We start from the raw sequence: 22,636 nt of genomic DNA, 5'->3' as shown, positions 1-22,636 counted from the left end.
AACGTGTGCACAGAATGGGGCAGAGTTAAGGTTGTTGAAGCAACATTTACTTTGGCCATTCTTCATTTGTGCATACTTTATCGTACAGCCCTAGTGTTCTTTTAATGTTGGAGGGGTTTTTTGCTGTTTTTTGTTTTTTTTTGATATAAGCTATTATAATATTTGGGTAACTGGGGAGTTCAACATCTCTAAGAAATGAGTTTGAATGTTCTATTTATATTTCCTGCTACCCACAATGTAATGTCATTAAGGACCCAGTCCTGAAAATTCTCTGTCCCTGGGACTCTCATTGATTTCAGTGGGAGTTCTGATTGTAGAGGGCTTGCACCCTCAAGCCATAGGACACTGCTGACCATATGCTCATGGTGATTAATGACACTTCTCTGGTGCATTGAAAGCACTTGTCTTCACCTCATGCGTCGTGGTACAGCCAAGGTACCCCATCAGTCAGCATAACCACACAGTCTGCCATTCATTATCATTTAATTAAATAGCACAGATAATTTCTACAATTATTTCCAATATAAATATTGTGTAATGCCTTGGCTCCATTTAGCCTTAACAGGGGAATACAAACAATGAGAGAGGAATGAAATATAAATTTGAGCAAAACAACATACACAAATATTAGCTAGCCCTTCAAAAATATATTTAGCTTGACAAACCAAGGGTGAATAGAATGGTCCACCAAGCACAGTGGTTAAGGGCAGGGGCGGCTCTAGGTATGTTGCCTCCCCAAGCATGGCAGGCAGGCTGCTTTCGGCAGCTTGCCTGTGGGAGGTCCCCGGTCCCGTGGATTCGGCGGCACGCCTGCAGGAGGTCCGTCAAAGCCGTGGGACCAGCGGACCCTCTGCAGGCATGTCGCTGAAGGCAACCTGCCTGCCGCCCTCTCGGCAACCAGCAGAGCGCCCCCCCTGGCTTGCCGCCCCAGGCATGCGCTTGGCGTGCTGGTGCCTGGAGCTGCCCTTGGTTAAGGGTGAGAATACTGAAATGATTCATTAAAAAATAAATCCATTTGCCCACCTTACAGGGATCTTGTGAGGGGTAGTTAATTAATGTCAACTGAGGGGCTGATCCAAACCTCAGTGAAGCCAATAAATGTCTTTTCCACTAATTCCAATGGTCTTTTGTTCAGGGCTTTGAGTTATGTGGATGAAAGCCACTATGGAAGTGCATGATATTATTCCTATTAGGTGAAACTCACACTTGGGCAGTGAGACAGAAGACGACCTAGGCGTCAGTGGGAATTAAATGGTACATTGGTTTTGTGCAAGCTTTCTGCATGGAGTGAATTTCACTCATTCAGTGTATTGGGGAATTGTAATAAAAATGCATGGCTCATTTCTCCTTTCCTAAGTTCCTTATAAGCCCTAACTTTGGACTTATGGTGAAATTTTTAAAAGGCTTCAGCATTGCCTTAGTTCTGCTGCCACTGAAATCAATAGTAAAACACCTGTTGCCTTCAGTGGGAGGGGACAGAAGCCAACACTGAGGCCTTTTGAAAATCCCACTCTAAGGCTGCAAATTTGTTTCCTTTTCTACTCGCTAAGCTGCCCTTATTGCCTTGTGTTTTTCAGAGGATGCTTATAAAACTCAAGTACGAATAGATGATGAACCGGCTTACTTGGACATTCTAGACACTGCTGGACAGGTGAGTAGTCTCTTAATGTATAATTTTGTAACAGAGGTAAAAGCAAAGACCTTAACCTCCAATATATGGGTCACAAGGATGGAGACAAGCTTCACTATTCAAGTACGAAAGGAGAAGTGTCAGCACAACATGTGAGAATTAGTACAAAAGAGATCAAGGGGAGCATCAGAAATATAATGTGACTCAGTTACTTGACCAGTAGAGATAGGCAACATTAGAGCAAATGATTAGTACAATAAAGGTTTTTCACATATGCACATGGAGAGTGTGTTGTAATAAAGACATGCATAAATGTTACTGCACATTTAATCTTAATGTTTCTGATGTTTCTAGTCAATAATACCAATATTTTGTAGTTTACTTATACCATTCAATTTATTTATATTTTTCCCCTCTCTCTTAAATTTCATTGCCAATGGTTTGGTGATAAATGTCTGTGGACATCAATCAATGAAGTTTTTATTATTATTATTAATTATTATTATTATTATACAGTAAGGTTAAAGAAAAAAATAGAATAAAATCAAGCACAGCACTATTTGAAACAGTTATACAGTGGATTCACCTCTGTCAGTCTGTAGGGAGTGCATAGTTAGATGAATGTTGTAAATCTTGCTCTACTGTTCCACCAGAAATTCTGGAAAATCTATGAGGACCATGTTGTTATATATCATCTGGAAAGCACTAGGGCACTCCAGAGAAAGTTTATGGCCTGTTTCAGCCCACTCCAGATTCTTGGAAGTCCCCTCAGCCACTTCAGTCATTTGGTTCTCTCCCCCTAAAATCTCACCTTCCTAGTAAACAAAACTCTGTCATGATTTTAGCTAGGAGAAGGCAGTAGGAAAATCTGAAAGTGACATTTTTTTTTTGTTTTCCTATGTATAAAAATACTGATTTTGATATACTTGCTGCAAAAATATAAGGCAACAATTAAAAGAGGGATTTTCCTAAAGTGCTCAGTGTCTGTCTAACACTAGCCCAGTTAAGTGACAGGATCAACAATGAGTTCTTTTAAAGTTCTCACCCTAAATATCAAGCTTCACCAGCCAAGAGATGGCCCAGCAACCCACATTTCTGCACTTATCTCACAACTTGCTGATTTTTAGTGATTCAGGGAGCATGGTCTGGTAGATGGAGCATCAGGCTAGGCATTAGGACACAAATGTTCTTCTGTCATCGCTGCCATTGACTTGCACTGTAGCATATGGAGAAGCCACAGCTCAGTTTCCTTTTCCATTAAAAAACAAAAAAGAGTATAAAACATACACAGACTTGTGGAGCAATTTAAAAGCGTTTAGAACTATTATTGAGTCAGAGGGCCAGATTCTCAGCTTATATGAATCAGCACAGCTCCACTGACTTCATCGATTATACTGACTTGTGCCAGCTGAGGATTTGAACCAAACTTTTAGCTTTGTTTGTGTTAATGCATTATATGTGGTTGAGTGAGTATGTGTTTTAAGAGAGCATAACTCAATGTCCACCATATCTACTGAGCTACAGTGATTGAAGCGGGCTGTTGCATCAGAATTATTATTTTAAAAGAGGTTAAAAGGAGGAAATTTCTCTGTTTTTATATTCTCTACAATAATTTACTATAGTTGTAGAGATCTTCACCTGGGGCCTGCAGGTCTAGTGAGCAAGCCATGGCTCAGCGGTCTCTGAGTTTCAGAGTTGGCCAGGCAATCTGAAGAGCTACCAGCCAAGTTACAGTTCTCCCTGGGTTCTCCTGATTGGGCAGAGGTGTAAGGGGGAAGGGTACAGGGACCCAGGGCCTCCTTTTCCACCAGGGCCCAAGGGTGAAGATGTGAGGAGACTCTTAGTCTCCTGTATCAGGGGAAACAGGCTAGTCTCCTTTGGACCCCTTCCTACCTCCCCTGTTCTCTCTTCAGTTTGGAGTGTGGTACCAGCCCTCAGCTTCCCTCTCAAATTGTTGTTCAAACAGTCCCAATAATTCAGACAGTTAGTTGGGGTTTCCTTGCTCACTTTTCAGTGTCCAATTGCTCTCTCTTGTTGGGGAAAAGCAAGGGAGTAAAGGGGGTCAGGACTTTGGCCTCCCAGTCCGTTCTTAACCATGGTCTGGACCCTTCCCCTGTTAGGGTGACCAGATAGCAAGTGTGAAAAATCAGGATGGGGGTAGTGGGGTAATAGACACCTATATAAGGGGAAAAATATCTGGACTGTCCCTATAAAACCGGGACATCTGGTCACCCTATCCTCTGTAGACTCCTTGGTGCCAGAAGCTGCAACCTGGCTGCAGACAGTCTCTCCTTCACACTCCTCCCTGCTTGACTGTCCCCTTTTAAGCAGGTCCTCCATTTGGTGCATGTTCTGCAGCGGCTGAGGGGCAGGGTCTTTTTGGCCCAATACTGCTCCAAAAGTCCCTTACCTTTAGGCCTGGCCTACACTAGAAAATTAGGTTGGTTTAATTGTATTGGTCAGGGGTATGAAAAATCCACTGCCCTAAGCAGCATTGTTAAGCCAGCCTAAATCCCATCAGCATAGATAAGGTCTATGCTGAAGCGGTACAGTGGAACAGCTGTGCCACTGTAGCGTTTTAGGTGTAGACAAGCCCTTAATATGGGGTATGTAAGCCCCATCAAAATAATATAATAATCATCTCACAGTCTTGTACAACTGAGGCCTAAAAGATAGTTTCAGCCGTTAAGGAAAGTTACCTCAGACCACTTACAGTTTAGTTTAGGATAACCACTTTGATTGGACGGAAGGAAGGGAAAACCATACGAAAAATAAGAAACACCACTTTATTATAAGGAACTTTTTGGGAAAACCCCATTTCCCTTAGCATATCATGTATGTTTCTCTCCAATGTACATTTCTACTGCCCTCCAGTATACAATGGAATTATCATAAGCTTCAATGTAATATTTAAAATGGTAGTTATCAGTTTTAAAACATTTCAATAATCTTAAAATAAAGGATGGGTGGTCACCTGCCTTAGCTACTTTTTTTTTTATTGTGCCAGTTGAAAATGTTTTATCATTTAAACTTTGAACACTGTATAACTCCATGAGCCTTTTGAAGTTACGCAACATGCCTGCCACGAGTTCCAGGTTTAACAGTTTGATAAAAGGGCAAGCAACTCATATGCTAGGTAGAATTAAATCAAATATAGAGAGAATATTTCCATTAAAACTGCTCCTTTGCTAGAACATACCCCTCACAAAGGGCCAGTTTGCTCATGCTAGTGTAAAATTGGAGTATCTTCACTGAAGAGTTCTTTCCTGACATGAATTAGTGTAAAAGAGAGCAGAATTTGTCCCAATAAAATCTGGTGAATTATTTTTAGAGAAGATAATGTCATGGCATAGGTAGAAGTAGCAAATGTGATCTATCTAAAATATCTTTAATCCTTTGCCAGTTGTGTATATACATAAATTATAACTTTGAACTTCTGACTGAATGCTGTGATTCGTTCCCATTTAATATCTTTATGCTAGAATTGGGCCCAGACTGAAAAGTTTATATCTGGTATATATCTGAATTTGTATCAAAATCTGGAGTGTTCAGTTAAGGGACTGTGGGGAGGGGAGATTGGGGCCATTGTAAAGATAGATGCCATTTGAGAAATAGATTTCTGGTTCTGAACTTCTACAAATAGTTTAAAGAAAAACAGGTGACCAAGCCATCAAGTTAAGGTGATTTTGAATCCAGTCAATTGTTTTTTTCTTCTCCTTAAATGGAGACCATCAAACCTGAGCAAGCTCTTACCACAAAAAAAGAGTACATATGTTGTGTGAATCCCAAATTCCTGCCTCTGTGCACCACTGGTCCTTCTCTGCTGTCGCACTTCCCTGCTGCTGGCAGGAGATATACTGGATCAATGCTTCTTTTGTCATCTCCTACCACAGATGTGTCCATGCTGTATTCTTTTTCCTTACTTGGTGTGATATGTTGAATGTTGTGTTGTACTACGGTATGTGAATAGCTCCTCCTTCTGCTAATCAGTCCATTGAAGTTGCCTACCTCCTATTCTGTTTGCATTAGAGGTGATTGGAAAGCAAAATGTTCATCCCATGAGAAACTGTGCTAGTTCTACCTTTCTTTTCATCCTAAACAGGGACAAAAAGTCAAAATGTGGAAAATTTCCCAGAATGAAAATTTCAGAAATATTTTTATTTGGAAATGAGAAAACAAAAAAAAAAAAGACTACTTTTTTGATTGAATTGAAATGTCTATTTAACCTGAACAGTGTCATTTTGAATTGACATTTCAGCTTAAAATCATATAAGAATGACACTGGAAGTCAAAATATGAGTTTGAAACAAATTGTTAAAAATATCAACATTTTAAAATGAAATCTTTCGCTTCAATTCCAAATGTTTATTCTGAAAATCAAAATGTTTTCTTGAAATAATTATTTTCCTGTGGAAAACTTTGATTTTGATGGAACCATGTTTTCAGGAGAAAAATTTTTTCATTGGATATTTTCCTAACATCTCCAGTTTGCAGGCTGTGGTTGCTTCAAAGCCTGATTCTGATGTTTTTGGAGTTAATAGCAAAACTCCATTTGACCAAGGGAGCAGGATGGAGCCCTTACTGAGAAGGAGGCTTGAGTTGCGTTTTCAGCCTCTTTCCTTTATTAAATATGTCCCTTGAAACTCATTCCTATGCTGCTCTCTGTTGGTTGTTCTCATAGTGTTCCCTGATGCATCAGGCCTGAGTCTTCTTTCACATAAATATGTCTTACACCAGTGTAACTGCATTGCTCTCAAAGGACTGGTTCTGGAATTATACTGGTGTAAGTGAGAGGAAACTCAGGCTTTTTTAGTCCTTTATTTCTGTCTCAGATCTGCCAACTGATTATCGATGACTGGCACCCCCCCACACATACAGCTGTCCCAGCCCACAAAGAGCTGTCACGTAGAACCTTGGAAACATTTAGCATGTTCAGTCATTTTTCATTCTAAGCTCAAAATGTGTTGCTGCTTCTGCAGCCCTGTTTAAATCCCTCCCTCCAGACACAGCAGTTATCTCCTTTGTTACGTTCTTCCACCCTTTGCTGACATAAGGCTTTTATTCCTTGGCTCATGATCCCAAGCTCTTTATTGAGCCCCCACAAAGGGCTTTTTTTTAAAAAAAAGCACCACCCAGAACCCTACTTGCAGAAAGAGAACCCTAGACAGGCAGGCAAACTTGTGTGCACACAGAGAAGGTTCTTGCACAGAAAAAACAGGTTAATGCGCCTCACAATCAGAACTTACACATGCACAATTATTGGACCAATTTTGCATGTCCAAATGGTGTATTTTTAAATGCAGTTGATGCAGCAGACTATTTTCTAGACTGAAAAACTGGCCTTAAAGTGCTAAGGGATATCATTTAAGGGAGAATTTTCTTTGTCTAGAGCGGTTTGTGTTTTAATTCATTCTGAGACAGGCATTTCCAACCTGACAACAACAGTACAGTCTGTACTGAAATCTGTCTATCAAATTGCTAGTAAATCACAAGACGTATTTATTCCACCAGCCTCCAAGACTAAGATTTTTACCCCCTGCTTCAAGCTTTGAAAAGGGTACCATATTAACCCAAGAGCTCTTCAGATAAACACACTTTTCCAGACTAAACATCATAGTCTGATGACTCACTCGGATTGTTATCTGTGATCCTTCTAGTTATTCTCAAAACATGTTGCTCTATAATCCTGAATCAGTGCTAGTCAAGTTCCAAACCAAGCTATTGAAGCTTATCTAAAGGAAATTTAAAATGTAGCTGTGGCAGTAATTATATTTTAATGGGCCTTTAGACCTTATTCTTTTGTGGAGAAAATAACTTTAATGCACATTCTCTTATATACTGTAATGTATAAATGAAATATTCCTATTTTTGAAGACATTGTATTAGTGAGCTAAACTGTGAACGTTGTTAACTCAGTGTGCTAAGTGAATAGCACGAATTTAATTTTCTTTTTATATCTATTTGTTAGGCAGGTTGTTGCCGGCATTCAGAAAAAAAATCAGACCATGATCCTGAATGCTTTGCTGAATTCCTTATCACGGCAAACTACTCTATGTTTTGACACTCAGTCTTGCAGACAGAGAAAAAATCCATCTCATCACTACATCACTTTGTTTCCAAAGGTGCAAATTTGGGAGAAGCATTTGAGGTTTGGGAAAGGTATTAAACAAAGATATTCTGGTAAATCATAGATTCAGTGACAGTAATAGATCATAACAGTAGAGGGCTTTTTCTTGTTCAGTTATAATCTATGGCAAGGCTTTCACTGACTTCAGTGGGAGACGTGCCTATGTTGTGTAAAGATAATTTGTCTAGCTGGAGCAGGTGTTTGCGAGCTAAGATTTCTTTGTTATTTCCTGTCTCTGTAATCAAAGGAATCACATCATAACCAAGGGCGTCACTTTACCTTTCTACACCTGTTTACCCCTCTGTGAGATAGGTGAAATATATGGCTGTAGGAAGCAGATATTGACTTACGGTGAATATCAGAGTTTACTGATGCCAGAGGTGCTGATGTCCCCACTCCTCTTCCCCTCAAAAAATCATATCACTGTGGCACCAATGGGATGACCCAAGGTATCACTGTGACCTGACCCATGTCTTCTAGTAGCCAGTATTTCTACCACTCCCCTTTCCTAGAGATTCTTATTGCAGGACAAGGCAGATTCTGTTCATGGTTAGAGTTCCATACTAGGGCTGGGTGAAAGTTTTCAATTTAAACTCTTTTCCTTAAATATAAAAAAACTTTTTTTCTAAACAAAAATCTATTGGAAAATATGTATTTCATTTGAAATTGGTTTTTCCCCCCAAACACACAGAAATTAGTGGCTTTGATATATATGGGTTTTCCAAAACAAAACAGCAGTTTGTGCTTTTCCTCACAGAGCCACAAGCAAACAGAACCACCACAACAAAAACCCAGAAAATTTCCAAGAAAAAAATGGGCCAAATATTGTTTTTGTTTGTTTCCATTTTTTTTCAGGAAATTACCTACCATTTTCCAAACAGTTTCATAATGAGCTTACATCCACCACTACCCAAACTCCCCACCCCCACCCCAGCTCTTACAGCACCACATCATTATGTAGCTCTGTCCTTTTAGCGACACCAGTATCCCATTTCTGTTACCAGCATTACCCCTCTGATGAGAGGTGGATGTCCTTGGAAGCTGCTTCTCAGGGGAGGAGAAATCAGTGACATAGGTATATGCTAAATACAAATTGCTTTATTTACACATATATAATAGACATGGCCACAAACAGCAGACAGGCAATCCCATATTTCAGAAGACTCATTCCAGACACCAATATCTGCTGCTCAGGAACCAACTCTGCACTGACAACTGATTCCAGCATGAGAAAATCTTCTTGCTACTTGGAACAGCATTCTCAAAACAGAACCTCGAGACTTAAACTCACAACAGTGCAAGCACTTCTTCCCAGAGTAAAAACATGCTTACACACTCAGATCATGTGTAACAGTACTGCCATAACAGAAGAAATCTTGACCAAGTGTATGACCTCTGGCAGAAAGTGGGGTTGTGAGCACCTTGCAGGCTTTGGATCAATGGGAGTGTAAAAGTGTTTTGGTGCAAGGCAACCATGGCTCAGAAAAAGCTTGCAGTGTTTCATGCTGCACGATAGCCACTGGATTGGCTGATGGGGGCTTCAAAGTAGGCTGCAAGGAAAAGAGGGGGCCATTCAAGCAAAAAGGTGTCGAAGTGCCAGTGATGAGTTACTTACAGTGGCACTGGAACAATTTGTATAGTGGGAGGTTCTGAGAGCCATTAAACCAAACTGTAAACCCTGAATATGATTAAACCCACTTCAAGCCAGGGGGTGCAGCAGCACCCCCACGTCCCTAGTTTCAGCACCTACGGGTACCTATTCATGTCTTATCTGAACTGCCCAAACCTTTTGAACCTGCCAGATTGCACTAGGAATCTCACACAAAAAGGCTTTCTAAAGATTCTTGGTATTTTCCATTTCACGATCATGGGAACTGAGGATACAGTATTGCAGCACTTTGGCTTCTGTTCCCAAGCAGACCCAAGAAGAGAGGTGCAACCAAATTAAATTAACAAACATCAGCAAATGTTTCAGCTTGAGTTTTCATTGCATATTCAAGCTGGTAAATATTTTAATTGACTCAACTCATTTCAACTATTTTTGTCAGGCTCTGGGAAATCCTGACGTGGCCGATGCTACTGTTGCGTATGAAAACATTTCAAAGGAGAAAGGAAGGGCAAAAGAGGGATTATTTCAAGTAAATTATTAATGCAATATGGAATCTTTATTATACCAGATATATTTCAGATTTGTATCTCTCTTCTTTCCTCCAGCTCAGATAGATTTTCTCTCCTGCTTTCATTAGGGAGTGATAGCTAATGAGAATATATTATTGCCACAGCAGTTTTATATAATTACCAGAACAGTGTGAGGATACAAAACAAACTTTGCTCAGCAAGTGCTTCCCTTGAAAGAACAAAAGCTCATCTGCAGATATACTGACCGCACCAATATAGAAATTTCGATCTGTTTATCATTCTGATCTCTTCTATCTTCTGCCTATTAGCTACAAATTGGCATCTGACCCCTATTTTAAGGCAGAGGGAGAAAAGGAAAACTGCATGAGATTTTTCTCATGGCATGTCCCCCAAATTGTTCTGACAGAGGCAAGGCTTTGAAACTTTGTCAAACTCCTGAGTAGAGGGATGAACAGAAGAAGATCAAACTCATAGATAACTAGATAGGTAATTTAGATGAGAGGAGATTCAGCCCACAGTATCTGTTTCCTGTGGGCCTAATTAGTATAACATGAAATCAAATAAGAATGGTAGCATTGGACACCTACTTTGCACTGGTGTACACTATTACACATGGTGTAAGGAAAATGGGAAAATCGGGCTATTTGTGTCATAGAATCATACCAGACCTTTATGCTGTGATCAACACAAAATCAATACAACTAAAGAAAAGCTATTTCTTCTTTATATTGAAAGTTTTATTCACAATTCACAACTATTATGATTTGTAGAACACTACTGGTGTCCAAGCCTCAGCAAAATGCTTAGCTAAATTTCAGTGACTGGAATTTCACTATGTGTGATGACGACATGCTGTAAGAGACAAAGAAGAGCCCAGCTTGATATTCAAACCCCAGGTTAAGTTTGCAGCTCGATGGGGAGAACAATTATCTCTTGGGATTTGTAAAGTAAGCAAACTGGATGTGGAAGTCACCACAAGGCAGTAAATATGCGAGCCCAGAATGTCATTCTGAGTCACTTATCAGAACATCAATGTGTCGATTCCATGGCCTCCTGTTTTACCTTTGCTGAGCCACAGTGGGGAAAATAGTTAAGTCTGTGTTTCTTGTGTGAGCTGACATGGGCTTGTTCTAATCCCTGGTGAGCCTTTGCCTGCCAGCTGCAGTCATTACCTCCACACTTCTGTTATTCTGCTGTTTACTAAAATATATTTACTGAGCAGTTAATTCCTTCTCTTTACCACTTATAATGCATTTTTGTGATAAAAGATGAAAATCTGTTTTATTCTTGCCTGAATACAAATTAGGATGGAGGGAAGTGTTTTATGGCATGCAATAGACGAAATGCACCTGGGGTGTTTCGAGATAGTTAACAGTGAAGCTTTCTTCAGTGAATGCATTTAAGGAAAAATTATAAAAGTGTTTATTCCCAAGGAAGAAACCATTAGAATTAACATGAAAGCAAAAGACAGTTCACTGAGCTGGAGACTGTTGCTTCAAGGTGTTTTATTGCTAGTGTGAAGAATTGATTTAATGCTTCCAACCCTGTTTTGGGGTGAATGGAAAGACTGTGTTGACTCCCAGATGAGAGATTGTATATTTTCATTATTGAGTATAACAGGGAGGTTTGCCACTTTAAGAAAAGTTTAATTAATACATCTCCACTTGCAGCATAGGTGCAGCAAATTGGTGAATGACAGTTGCCTGAGGCCAGGAAACAGAGTAAAACCAGGAACCTTGGTGCAGAGAAGCTAGCTCTGGAATGGAGAGCTGAATGCTAGAGCTGGCTAGTTAGTAGCCTCTTTAGTAGACAAAAGGCTGCTGTCATGCTGTTTTGGGATTTCTGTTATTTTTTGTAGGGCTTTGCTCTGCTTCTTTGCTCTATTGTGGGAAGGATCCTCGTTATTTTTTTCATCCTTACTGATTGGGAGCATCGTTGTTTATAAGCCAGCCTGGCTGTTCAGTCTCCCTGATACTGAGCAACACGAAGTAAAATATTTACGAAACAAAAATGTTTTTCTATCGGTTACTGGGGCAGCACAACCAGAAATAAACTAGATTTATCAAGATGTAAGTAAAGACACAATTGTTTGAAAGAGCACCCCTACTAATGGTTAGTGGGGCTTATTTCAGCAGGGTTTCCGTGGCTGGAAACTCTAAAAGGAGGAGGGGGAGAGGAGGTTGTGATAATTGGAAAGTAAGGATGAGCCTGGGCTGGAAACCTCAAACGTAGATTCTGATCCCTATCCTTAACTTCCCAAGTTGAAAAGTATTTGGATCTGGTGTTTCAGTTCAGGCTTATATCTAGTGCAGGCACATGTGGTAAAAAAGAGACCATAGATCTTTGCTTCCCCCATGCCTGCCCCTGCTATATCCCCAAAACCCCCATAGCCCTAGCCCTACCATAGTTTAAATAGAAAAGAGTCTAATCAAGCCCACAAGCTATAATAAGTGCAAACAGACTTGGACTCTACATAATGTCTCAGAATTTTTTTTTCATTTTGTTTTAAGCTGTTACTAATGCCCTGATGCTGTGGTAACGGATGTGGTATAAGACCCTCTAGAGAGAGAGAACCAAAACCCCAATGTCTCTGGATTCATTCTGTCCTAATAGTGATGTCTGTTTTCCTTAAAGGCTTCTGAAGTTTGAAAGTCCCTCAGGTATTTATAGAAGCTTAGTCTGCATAGCTAGGATGAGGGACAAGTGCACTATACTGAGGGAAAAACAAGAACTCATATCCCTGCACTGCTGCCCATTTCTAGACCCAAACATGACCCACCCTTTATAAAAGTCTAAAGTGCTACCGGGTTCTAGCTGGGATGAGAAGGCCAGGAAAACAGTAGGCAGAATGATGTAACAGAAACCTCAAGAGGGAGCCTATTTACCTGAGATTTGTAGCCCTTTTTTCTGCAGATTCAGGAGATTTGGGTACACTTTGGTATTTATCCAATTAGAAGCTTAACTTCCAACAATTGGAGGCTCACCTGTTATTTATCTGAAATAAGGCAACTTACTTGCCTCTTATTTCAATTGCCTCCGAAATTAATCATTGGGTGAAATTCTATGGCCAGTGTTATACAGGGGACAGAGGATCATAATGGTCCCTTCTGCCTTTAAAACCTCATTTATACTAAGGCACGTTTACACTGCTTTGGCCTCCTTGCTCTGTTTGTGTATAGTGGCACTTTTTAATTTCAGCACTTCAGCCAGCTCCATTAACTGTGCTCTTCATGGTCTAGAGGAAAAATACATGTCTCTTGTATTATGCATATATCATTTGAAAAGCTAGAGAGTCTCTGCTTCAATAACTCTATTAATTTTCTTCTTTGAGAGCAAGAAATGTGCTCAATGGAATGTGTGTGAGAGAAACCTACCCCATGGACTGCAAGGGGTGGTTTTAGCTGAACTTGTCTGTTACACTATAAGCCACAAAAATCATTTCTGCTATTACTTATCCCAGTTTTATATTGCTTTAGCCTCATTGAGTTAAGAGAATCATACCACAGATGTTACAAAATGTCACCAGAACTAATTTCAGGTTTAAAATTCTTCATTGGGAACAGATATTATTTTGCATGATAGCTTTGTGCTGTACAACACTAACGTTTGCAATGCGTTCTTTGCCACCTCCACTGCAGACCCAGGTACTGATTCTGATTTACAGTAAGGCCCAGTCACATTGTTTTGACATCCTGCCAGAGCAGTGTAAAGAGCCTTTAAACAGGTATAATTTTACTGCCAGAGCAATGTAAAGGAGCCTTAGTGTAAATCAGTATCAGGCCCCCAGTGTTTAAGCCATAGCTACTGTTCTCGTTCTGCTCTACATCTGCACTTTTATCAAATTCTCTCCACTTTCCCTTTCAGCTGAGTGGCAGATGGTTTGGTTTGTCTCAGATGGCCTGGTACCTCCTGCTGCAAACTCCTTTTATTCTCCTTCCCTGTACAGCAGCTTCTGTTCTTGATCTTCTGAAAGTTCACTTTGGTAGGAGGAGAAAGCAGGAGGAGAAGGGTGAAGTGATAGGGCTATTATGTTGCTCAGTAGTTTTGCAGCTTTGCTTACATTGGAGACTGGCGGCAGATTGATGTGCATTAATCAGTGCAGATAGCATCTGGGTGTAAATGTGCCAATGTATATTCCAGGATTGCCACCTTGACTCTTGTAATGCAAAACATCTGACTGCAATTTCAGCTGGAGACAGAACCTTTTCAGTCTTTCTCACCAAAGCTGCTGTGTGTCAGTTCTTTTGCTGAGTGCTGAAAAAGTGAAATTCACCTGTTTAAGCTAGGGATGGTGCAATGCCTTCCCCACCATTAGAATTGTATAGGCGGGAAGCTGTGGAAGAAAGCAGCCATGGAACAAAAAGTTTACCTGTCAACCCTGCACAGACCGACATGGAAGCCTGTGATCAGGTGGGATCCATGGGAATTGTCAGATTCAGCAGCAGGATCTGAATCCAGATCTACTAGGTCCCAGGTGAATGCCCAAATCAGCAGACTATAGCATCAATCTCACGATCTCTCTGTGGCTTAATAAATATTTATATAATTATACAAAGTAGAACAGTGAAGGATGGTCAGAGCGAGAGAAGATTGGAAGATGTGTTGTGATTCACTCGGTCTTAACTGATGAAGGACCAACAGTCTATGCAGAACAGTTTTAATGGGAGAGAGTGAAAGCAATGCACCCCTAAATACCCTACAACCTGGTAGTTATGGTGCTCACCTGGCAGGTGGGACACTTGAATTTAAGTCCCTGCTCCAGAGCTGGGACTCAACCCTGGGTCTCTCATGACCCTGACAAGTGCCTTAATTATTGGAGAACACGTGTGTTTTGGGTTGACCAAAACTCTTGCCTATAAACTGTTTGCCTGGAAAAAAACTTGTCTAGCTCTGTTGCCTGGTAGGCCTCCATAGCTCAAGTAATGACTTTGGACCACTTGCCCCTAGTTTGACTGAACATGTAACTATTAACACTGACCACCATCTATTTAAATCCTGCCTCCTCTGGGATATGGTCTAGTGGTCCACTTCCTCCTACATCTCAGGCCCGGAGATATTCCAGGGAGACAAGTCTCTGTGAAAGGAAGGAACAGGAGAAGTTGGGTCTCATTATAAGAGGGAAGAGGTGTTCAGGAAGCACTTGAGAATTTTTGCATCAAGGCCTATTGACTTTAGTGAGGTGGTGTATAGAATAATGATCTTAAAGTGCATTTTCTGATAAAAGTTCACCTTCACCAAATTAATAACATTCTCACAGAAACTTAAGAAAACGTCAGTTTTTGCAATAGCAAATCTCTGAAGTGAATTTTAAATCAGTACTTTCACATAGTTGTCTTCACAATGCAAGGTCATGCTTTTGATTCCCCTCCACCCATTTGTCATTTGAAGTTTTTTTTGTTCTTTCTATATCCTTCTTGTTCACTTTATCCTTGATTGTTCATTGTCACAAACAGACATACACTGGCTTTTTCCGCAAAACCCCCCTGTGGTGTGTGTGTGTGTTTAATAAATGTGAAAACTTCTTAATAAGAGTGACTCCTGTGGTAATCAGGCAGACAGCTTTGATTAAGAACATCTGTTAGCAGATTCCCAATTCTAAAGTCAAGCAGAAAACAAGACAAGCAGATATAGAAAGGGGCATTTTTCAGATTAAAGATGGGCTCCCTAAGGAGGTTCTGATCTCTTCCAAGACAGGTACAAGCTAAGATCAGACAAAAATGTATTGAGTGTGGTGCTTGAAACTGTGATGCCTTTGCTTCTATGTGTTGCACCTTTAAATTTATAAGAGCTCCGCTTCTGTGGAAACAGTGATTTTGTCCTCAGAGTTGCTACAGTATGTAATAAAGGAGCAAAATATTCTATACTGTCTTGGAGATTGCTTTTGATCTGTCTTCTCTTATTTAACTCCTGGTAGTGTGGCCTACTGAATAAAGCCCTGGACTGAGATTAAGGAGTCCTTGGTGCCATTTGTTTGCTGGGTAACAGTGGGGAAGTCACTTCCCCTCATTCTGACTTGGTTTCCCAGTCTATAAAATGATATTGACCTCTGTGAGATCTGTTGAAGAGAAGAGCTAGGTATCATACTAATTATTTTTTTAATTTGGAAGTATACATTTTGATTTGTTTATACCAACATAAGAAAGGGGATCTTTTCCATGCTGGGTTGGTCTTTTGAGAATGAAGCATGGGCAGGGATCATTTACCTTTTTTTTTATTTTCAGCCTATTTCTTTTTCTTTGATATGTCCTAAGAGATAATGACCATATTGGTCGGTAAATAACTTGCACGTCTGTTGGAATGTTTAAAACATTCTTCCAAAATATATTTGCATGCTAAGAAATTGAAAATAAAACTGCCCATTCCTATATCTTATATTAGAGAAAGGTAGGAGAGATCTCCTGGAGGCTAAATTTAAGCTTCTAGGTAAGATATTGAAGTTCAGGACCTCCATGGCAGCATGCTCTGAAGTGCTTCCAATTCCACCTGCAGGACCAGGTAGACAGGCTGAACTGCAATGTCTCAATGCGTGGATGAGATGATGTAGGGAGGAGGGTTTTAGGTTTATTAGGAACTGGGGAACCTTTTGAGAGAGGAGAATATTTGAGCTCCACTTAAACCAAAGTGGAACCACATTTCTGGTATGTAAAATTTAAAAAAAGTGTGTAGAGGAAATTTTAAACTAAGGGCTGGGAGAAAGGCAACAGGTATAGGGAAGCACATGGCTGGGACAGAGAAGTCCCTTAGGGAAGGATCTATTAACAGTGATTTCCTATATCCTTGTAAAGAGGGGAGGATAGAAGCTGATAAAGTTCAGGCAGGAGCTGAAGAGAATCAGTCAAATAAAAGAGTCTATTCAATTACATCACATGAAATAGGCTACTGAATTCTGATACATTTGATAAATGCTTATATACAAATGCAAGAAGTCTAAATACTAAGATAGGTGAACTTGAGTGCTGGTATTAATTGAAAATATTGGTATAATAGGCATCACAGAAACTTGGAGGAATTATGATAATCAATGGACCATGGTAATACCAGAGCACAAAACATATAAGCATGACAGAATGCCATTCCCCTACCAGCACAACCTACTATGTGAAAGAATGTATAGAGCCAAATATAGTGTAAATCAACTTGTATCACAGAATCTGTAGGGATAGACGTTCCTATGCTTGAACAATAATTGTATAGCAGAAGGAATATACTACTGACCACCTGACCAGGAAAATGATGTCTGATGAAATGCTCAGGGACATTAGAGAGGTTATAAAAATAGAAAAATCAATAATGGGGAAACCTGCAGAGAACAAAATTCTAGACACCGTGAACGTCCAGAAATTTCTTGATGCAGCTAGTCCTGGAAATTCCAAGGGGCGGGGTAATTCTTGATTTTAGTCCTAAGTGGAACACAGGATCTGGCCCAAGAGATGACTATAGCTGAAGTGCTCGCTAATAGCAACCATAATGTAACTAAACTTAACATCTTTTTGCAGGGGGAAATACCAAAGAAGCCCACAAATGTAGCATTTAACTTCGAAAAAGGGAACCATACAAAAATGAGAAAGCTAGTTAAGCAGCATTTAAAAGGAACAGTAACAAGTAAAATGCCTGTAAGTTGCATGGAAACTCATTAAGACCTCACAATAGAGCTCAAATTAACTATATACCCCAAATAAAAAAATAGCAAGAGCACAAAAAAAATGTCATCATGGCTAACCAACAAAATAAAAGAGGTGGTTAGAGGCAAAAAGGCAAACTTCAAAAATTGAAATCAAATCTTATTGAGGAAAATAGAAATGAGCATAAACTCTGGCAAGTCAAGTGGAAAAGTATAGTTAGGCCTGCCAAAAAAATAATTTGAAGAGCAACTAGCAAAATACATGAAATAATTAAAAAATTAAGTACATCAGAAGCAAGAAACCTCAGTGAGTTCAATGAATGATCAAGGTGCTAAAGGAGCACTCAAGGAAGACAAGGACATTGTGGGGAAGGTATATGAATTTTTTGCACTGGCCTTCACCACAGAATATGAGGAGGAGATTCCCATACTAGACCTAATCTTTTTAGGTGACAAATGTGAGGAATTGTCCCAGATTGAGATATCAAAGGAAGTTTTGGAAAAAACTGATAAATTTAACAAGTAAGAAGTAATGAGGACCAAATGATATTCACCCAAGAATTCTGAGGTAACTCCAATATGAAATTATAGAGCTACTAAGTGAGGTATGTAACCTATTGCTTAAATCAGCCTTAAATCAGATAACTGGAGGAAGCTAATGTAATGTCATTTTTCAAAAAGGCTCCAGAGATGATTGTGGCAAATACAGGTTGGTAAGCCTAGCTTTAGTACCAGGAAAATTGGTTGAAACTATAGTAAAGAACAGAATTACCAGACATATAGATGAACATGATTTGTTGGGGAAGAGTCAACATAGTTTTTGTAAAGGGAAATCATACCTCACCAGTTCATTAGAATTCTCTGAGGGGATCAACAAATATGGACAAGTGTGATCCAGTGGATATAGTATAACTGAACTTTCAGAAACTCTTTGAAAACTTCCCACACCGAAGGCTCGTAAGCAAAATAAGCAGTCATGGGATAAGACGGAAGGTCCTCTCATGGATCAGTAACAGGTTAAAAGACATGAAAGAAAGTGTAAGGATAAATGGTTAGTTTTCACAGTGGACTTAGACAAATAGCAGGAACCCCAGGGATCTGTACTTGGACATATACTGTTCAACATATTCATAAATAATCTTGGAAAAGGGGTAAACAGTGAGGTGGCAAAGCTGTCAGATCATACAAAATTATACAAGATAGTTAAGTCCAAAGCAGACTGCAAAGACTTTACAAGGGATCTCACAAAATTGAGTGACTGGACAACAAAATGGTAGATGAAATTCAGTGTTAAGTGCATGGTAGAGCACATTGGAAAACATAATCCCAACTATGCATACAAAATGATGGGATATAAATTAGCTGTTACCTCTCAAGAAAGAGATCTTGGAGTCATTGTGGATAGTTCTCTAAAAACACCTGTAACATACAGCAGCAATGAAAAAGCTAACAATGTTAGGAACCATTAGGAAAGAGATAAGACAGTAAATATCATCGTGCCACTATATAAATCCATGGCATACCCACATCTTGAATATTGTTTGTAATTCTGGTTGCCACATCTCAGAAAAAGATATTAGAATTGGAAAAGGTATAGAGAAGGGCAACAAAGTTGAGGTGTGTGGAAGAGCTTTCATATGAGGAAAGGTTAAAATGATAGGGACTGTTGAGCGTGGGTTAAAGAGAAGACGGAGGAAGAATATTATAAAGGTCTATAAAACCATGAATGGCATGGAGAAAGCAAAAAGGAAGTGTTATTTATCTTTTCATATAAATACAAGAACTAGGGGTTACCGATGAAATTATTAGGCAGCAGGTTTAAAACTAACAAAAGGAAGTACTACTTCATGAAAAAGCAGCAAAGAATCCTGTGGCACCTTATAGACTAACAGACGTTTTGGAGCATGAGCTTTCGTGGGTGAATACCCACTTCACCCACGAAAGCTCATGCTCCAAAACGTCTGTTAGTCTATAAGGTGCCACAGGATTCTTTGCTGCTTTTACAGATCCAGACTAACACGGCTACCCTCTGATACTTCATGAAACTTACTGCCAGGGGATGTTGTGAAGTCCAAAAGTATAACAGAGTTTTAAAGTTCATAGAGGGATGGTCCATCAATGGCTATTAGCCAAGATGGTCATGGACACAACCCCATGCCCTGGGTGTCCCTCAGCTTCTGACAGCTAGATGTTGGGGGATTGGGTGGCAGGGAGTGGATCACTTAATAGTTGTGCTGTTCTGTTCATTCCCTCTGAAGCATCTGGCACTGGCCACTATCAGAAGACCAGATGGACCAGAAATATGGCAAAAATTATTAAATTGGATAAGATCTGAGATCCATCTAGTACAATATCCTATCTATGGCAGTGTTCAGTACCACATGTTTCAAAGGAATGTGCAAGAAGCCCTAGACTATTCCATTATGGTGTAACTTATCCAGAGGGAATTTTTCTTCCTTGACTTCATTAGTTATAGAGTGGTTTGAAGCATGAGGGTTTATATCTGTGTGCTTTTCCTCGTCCCCCACTCCCCAATCCAGTCTATTATGTGAAAATTAAAGGAAAATCATGTGGTGTTCTTTGAAATTTAGAAAAGCTTTGGTTCTCTTTCTAGCTGAACCACTTCACTTCACTTCTAGTTGGACCACTACTATTTTACCTGGACCACTTCACTCATTCCAAATAGGAAATCATTTGAAATGGAATTACTTTCCTATTGTATTTTTCAATATGCTCCTAGTTATAGTACATACATATTAGAACTGATGTCAAGTTGCTAATCATGACAAATCTTCAGTTTGATTCTGTGAATTCTGAGATATGTGACTTCCTCTAGTCTGTTCTGTTTTGCACTTATCCATGTGGAAATGTTCAATATTTTTTTTGTCATTGATAACAAATGGCATCACTAATGTTCCTAGAAAAATTAACCAACAAAACATATTTACAGCAGAAAACATTAAAGAGGTATCAGCATTCAGGATGTACAAAACAATGTATTGTTATCTAGTTTATAAATGAATCAAGGAAAATACTGAATAGTTATAACGGCTTCAGGATCTACAAAGCTTAGATCTTGATCTATCTCTGCACTTTTGCAAATTCCAGACCTGTTGGAATGCAAGATTTTGAACTTTTCCATTGTAGAGATGGAGTAAGTAATGGATATTGGATCTGGACTTGAATTAAAACTTCATCAGTGTCTCCAGGAGATTACATATAGTTTTGATTTTGTCCCAATTTTAGTAAAATTTAGCACTGGACTATTATTGAGTATCATAAATTACCTGTGACCCAAAATGTATATACTGTCTTATATTCAGGTCCAGAAGATGCTTCTAATGTCAGGGTTCTGAGTGACTAGGCAGAATTAAAGAAAACCAATGGGAAAATCTAAGAAAGGTCTCTTTATTTTTAACTTAGTCCTTGCATCCATAATGAGCAGCCATGCCAAAGGGGAGAAGAAGGTATGTGGAAACCAGCATCCAAAATCCAAGAGAAACTGCAAATTAACAGGTGGACTGCCCCAATCCAATTTGCGTTGAACAATTAATGCATGCTAAAATGGATCACTGCAAGCACAAAAGGTGTTTTGGCAGCTAGTCCAACACATATACCTGCAGTAACATGTCAGAATAAGCAGGATAAACTAATTTGTATCCTTTAAGTCGTAACTTTGCTGTACTGCCATGTCTCGAAACAAAGGGTAGAAGAGGGGATGTAGAAAAACAGGCTTTGAGAAAATGCATGGAATGAGTGAGTGACAGGAGCAAACTTACCTTGCTGAATAGTCATCCTGAATAAAGCACTCCAGGCCCAGACCCTTTCTGGTTGAAATCATTGGGAAATTTTGCCATCAACGTCAATAGGAGCAGGACTAAAGCCTAGGTTTGTGTCAAGTTCTGCTCCTAGATGTGTGTAGCAGCTCCCACAGCTCAACTGGGGTTTCACTGGTATACTACAATGTACCCCTGTTTATTGAAAACCCTATTACCAAACCTCCATTTTCTGAATCCCTTCCCTGTCCCAAGCATGAGATTCATAGAGGACAAGGAAGGGATTCAGATAATGTGAAGGTTTGGATAATAGAGCAGAGAACTCCAGGTCAGGACTGAGAGGAGGATGAGTCCCCAGCCATGGGGGAGGCCACTCTGCTGCTGAATGGCTCCTGTGTGGTATACGAAGCCTTCTGCAGCCCACCATGTCTTGAGAGTGAGTGAGCTGGGCCATCATAGTGGAACATTTTAAATATATACTATCTAATGGTTTTACAGTATCTTGGAAGGAAATTCCAGATTTTGACAAGTTCTAGTAAATTTGACACAGTATTTCACCAAAAAGCTACCTATTAATCTGCTAGTCTGGAGGTAAGTGTATGAGCTTTTCCCATGTGGAGATTAAGTATTCTGATATGTGAGAAACTCTTTGATTAAAGGATGGATCACAATAATGGATAATGGTCAACAGGTATAGCGCCATCAATTGTGGATGAAGGTAATCCATATGGACTAGATGAATACCTTAGAGATGCATAATGGTGAAAATTTTAAAGGGGCATAAGGGTTTTAGGTGCACAGTTTCCACTGAATTTGAGTGAGAGTTACCGACTTTCCTCCCTTAAGCTACTTTGAAAATCCTAATTTAAATTCTCGGGTGGGTAAAAGGTTCAGCTTACAGAGGCTTTCCAACATTTATAGGTATATTCTAAACTTTATCAGAGCCTCTTGAGAATGGAAATCTCATGAGAACAGGTTCTGTCATGAGAATTCTCATTTGGACCAACTGTGTCATAGGATCTGGAGCCCTTTCTCTTTTATTCCAGGCTGTGATCAAGAAGAACAAAGGCACTTTAAAATGAAAGTTGTTTAAAAAAAAACAATTTTGTGTGGCAATAATTATATCTAGTTTTTGAAAGGCAAGGCTTAAGATTTTCCAAATGTTATACTCTGAGTTCAGACCCATTAATTCAACAGGAGCAAGACCAAGGCATATGGTTCTTAATCAAAAGCTATCTTTAAAAAATGCTAATGTGGCAAAAAAAGTTCCCATTGAGTTTGGGATAGATTTTTGGAACACTTTTTATTTTATTCAAAGTAGCTCACCCATCTTTAGTGATAGT

The 22,636-nt window shown here is 39.6% G+C and overlaps 1 protein-coding gene across 2 annotated transcripts in view; it reads left to right on the top strand.

The window, feature by feature from the left end:
* RIT2 (Ras like without CAAX 2) overlaps positions 1-22,636 on the top strand; it is a 276,869-nt gene that overhangs the window by 126,842 nt on the left and 127,391 nt on the right. For both annotated transcript variants that reach the window (XM_050943714.1, XM_050943713.1), the window contains exon 3: positions 1,578-1,651. In XM_050943714.1, coding sequence (XP_050799671.1) covers positions 1,578-1,651 — 74 coding nt within the window. The remainder of the gene's footprint in view (positions 1-1,577; positions 1,652-22,636) is intronic.

This window comes from Gopherus flavomarginatus, chromosome 3 (genome assembly GCF_025201925.1).
Source record: "Gopherus flavomarginatus isolate rGopFla2 chromosome 3, rGopFla2.mat.asm, whole genome shotgun sequence".
NCBI classification, from domain to species: domain Eukaryota; kingdom Metazoa; phylum Chordata; order Testudines; family Testudinidae; genus Gopherus; species Gopherus flavomarginatus.
The sequence above is the reverse complement of the archived record's forward strand: the minus strand, read 5'-3'. Positions and strand labels throughout refer to the sequence as shown.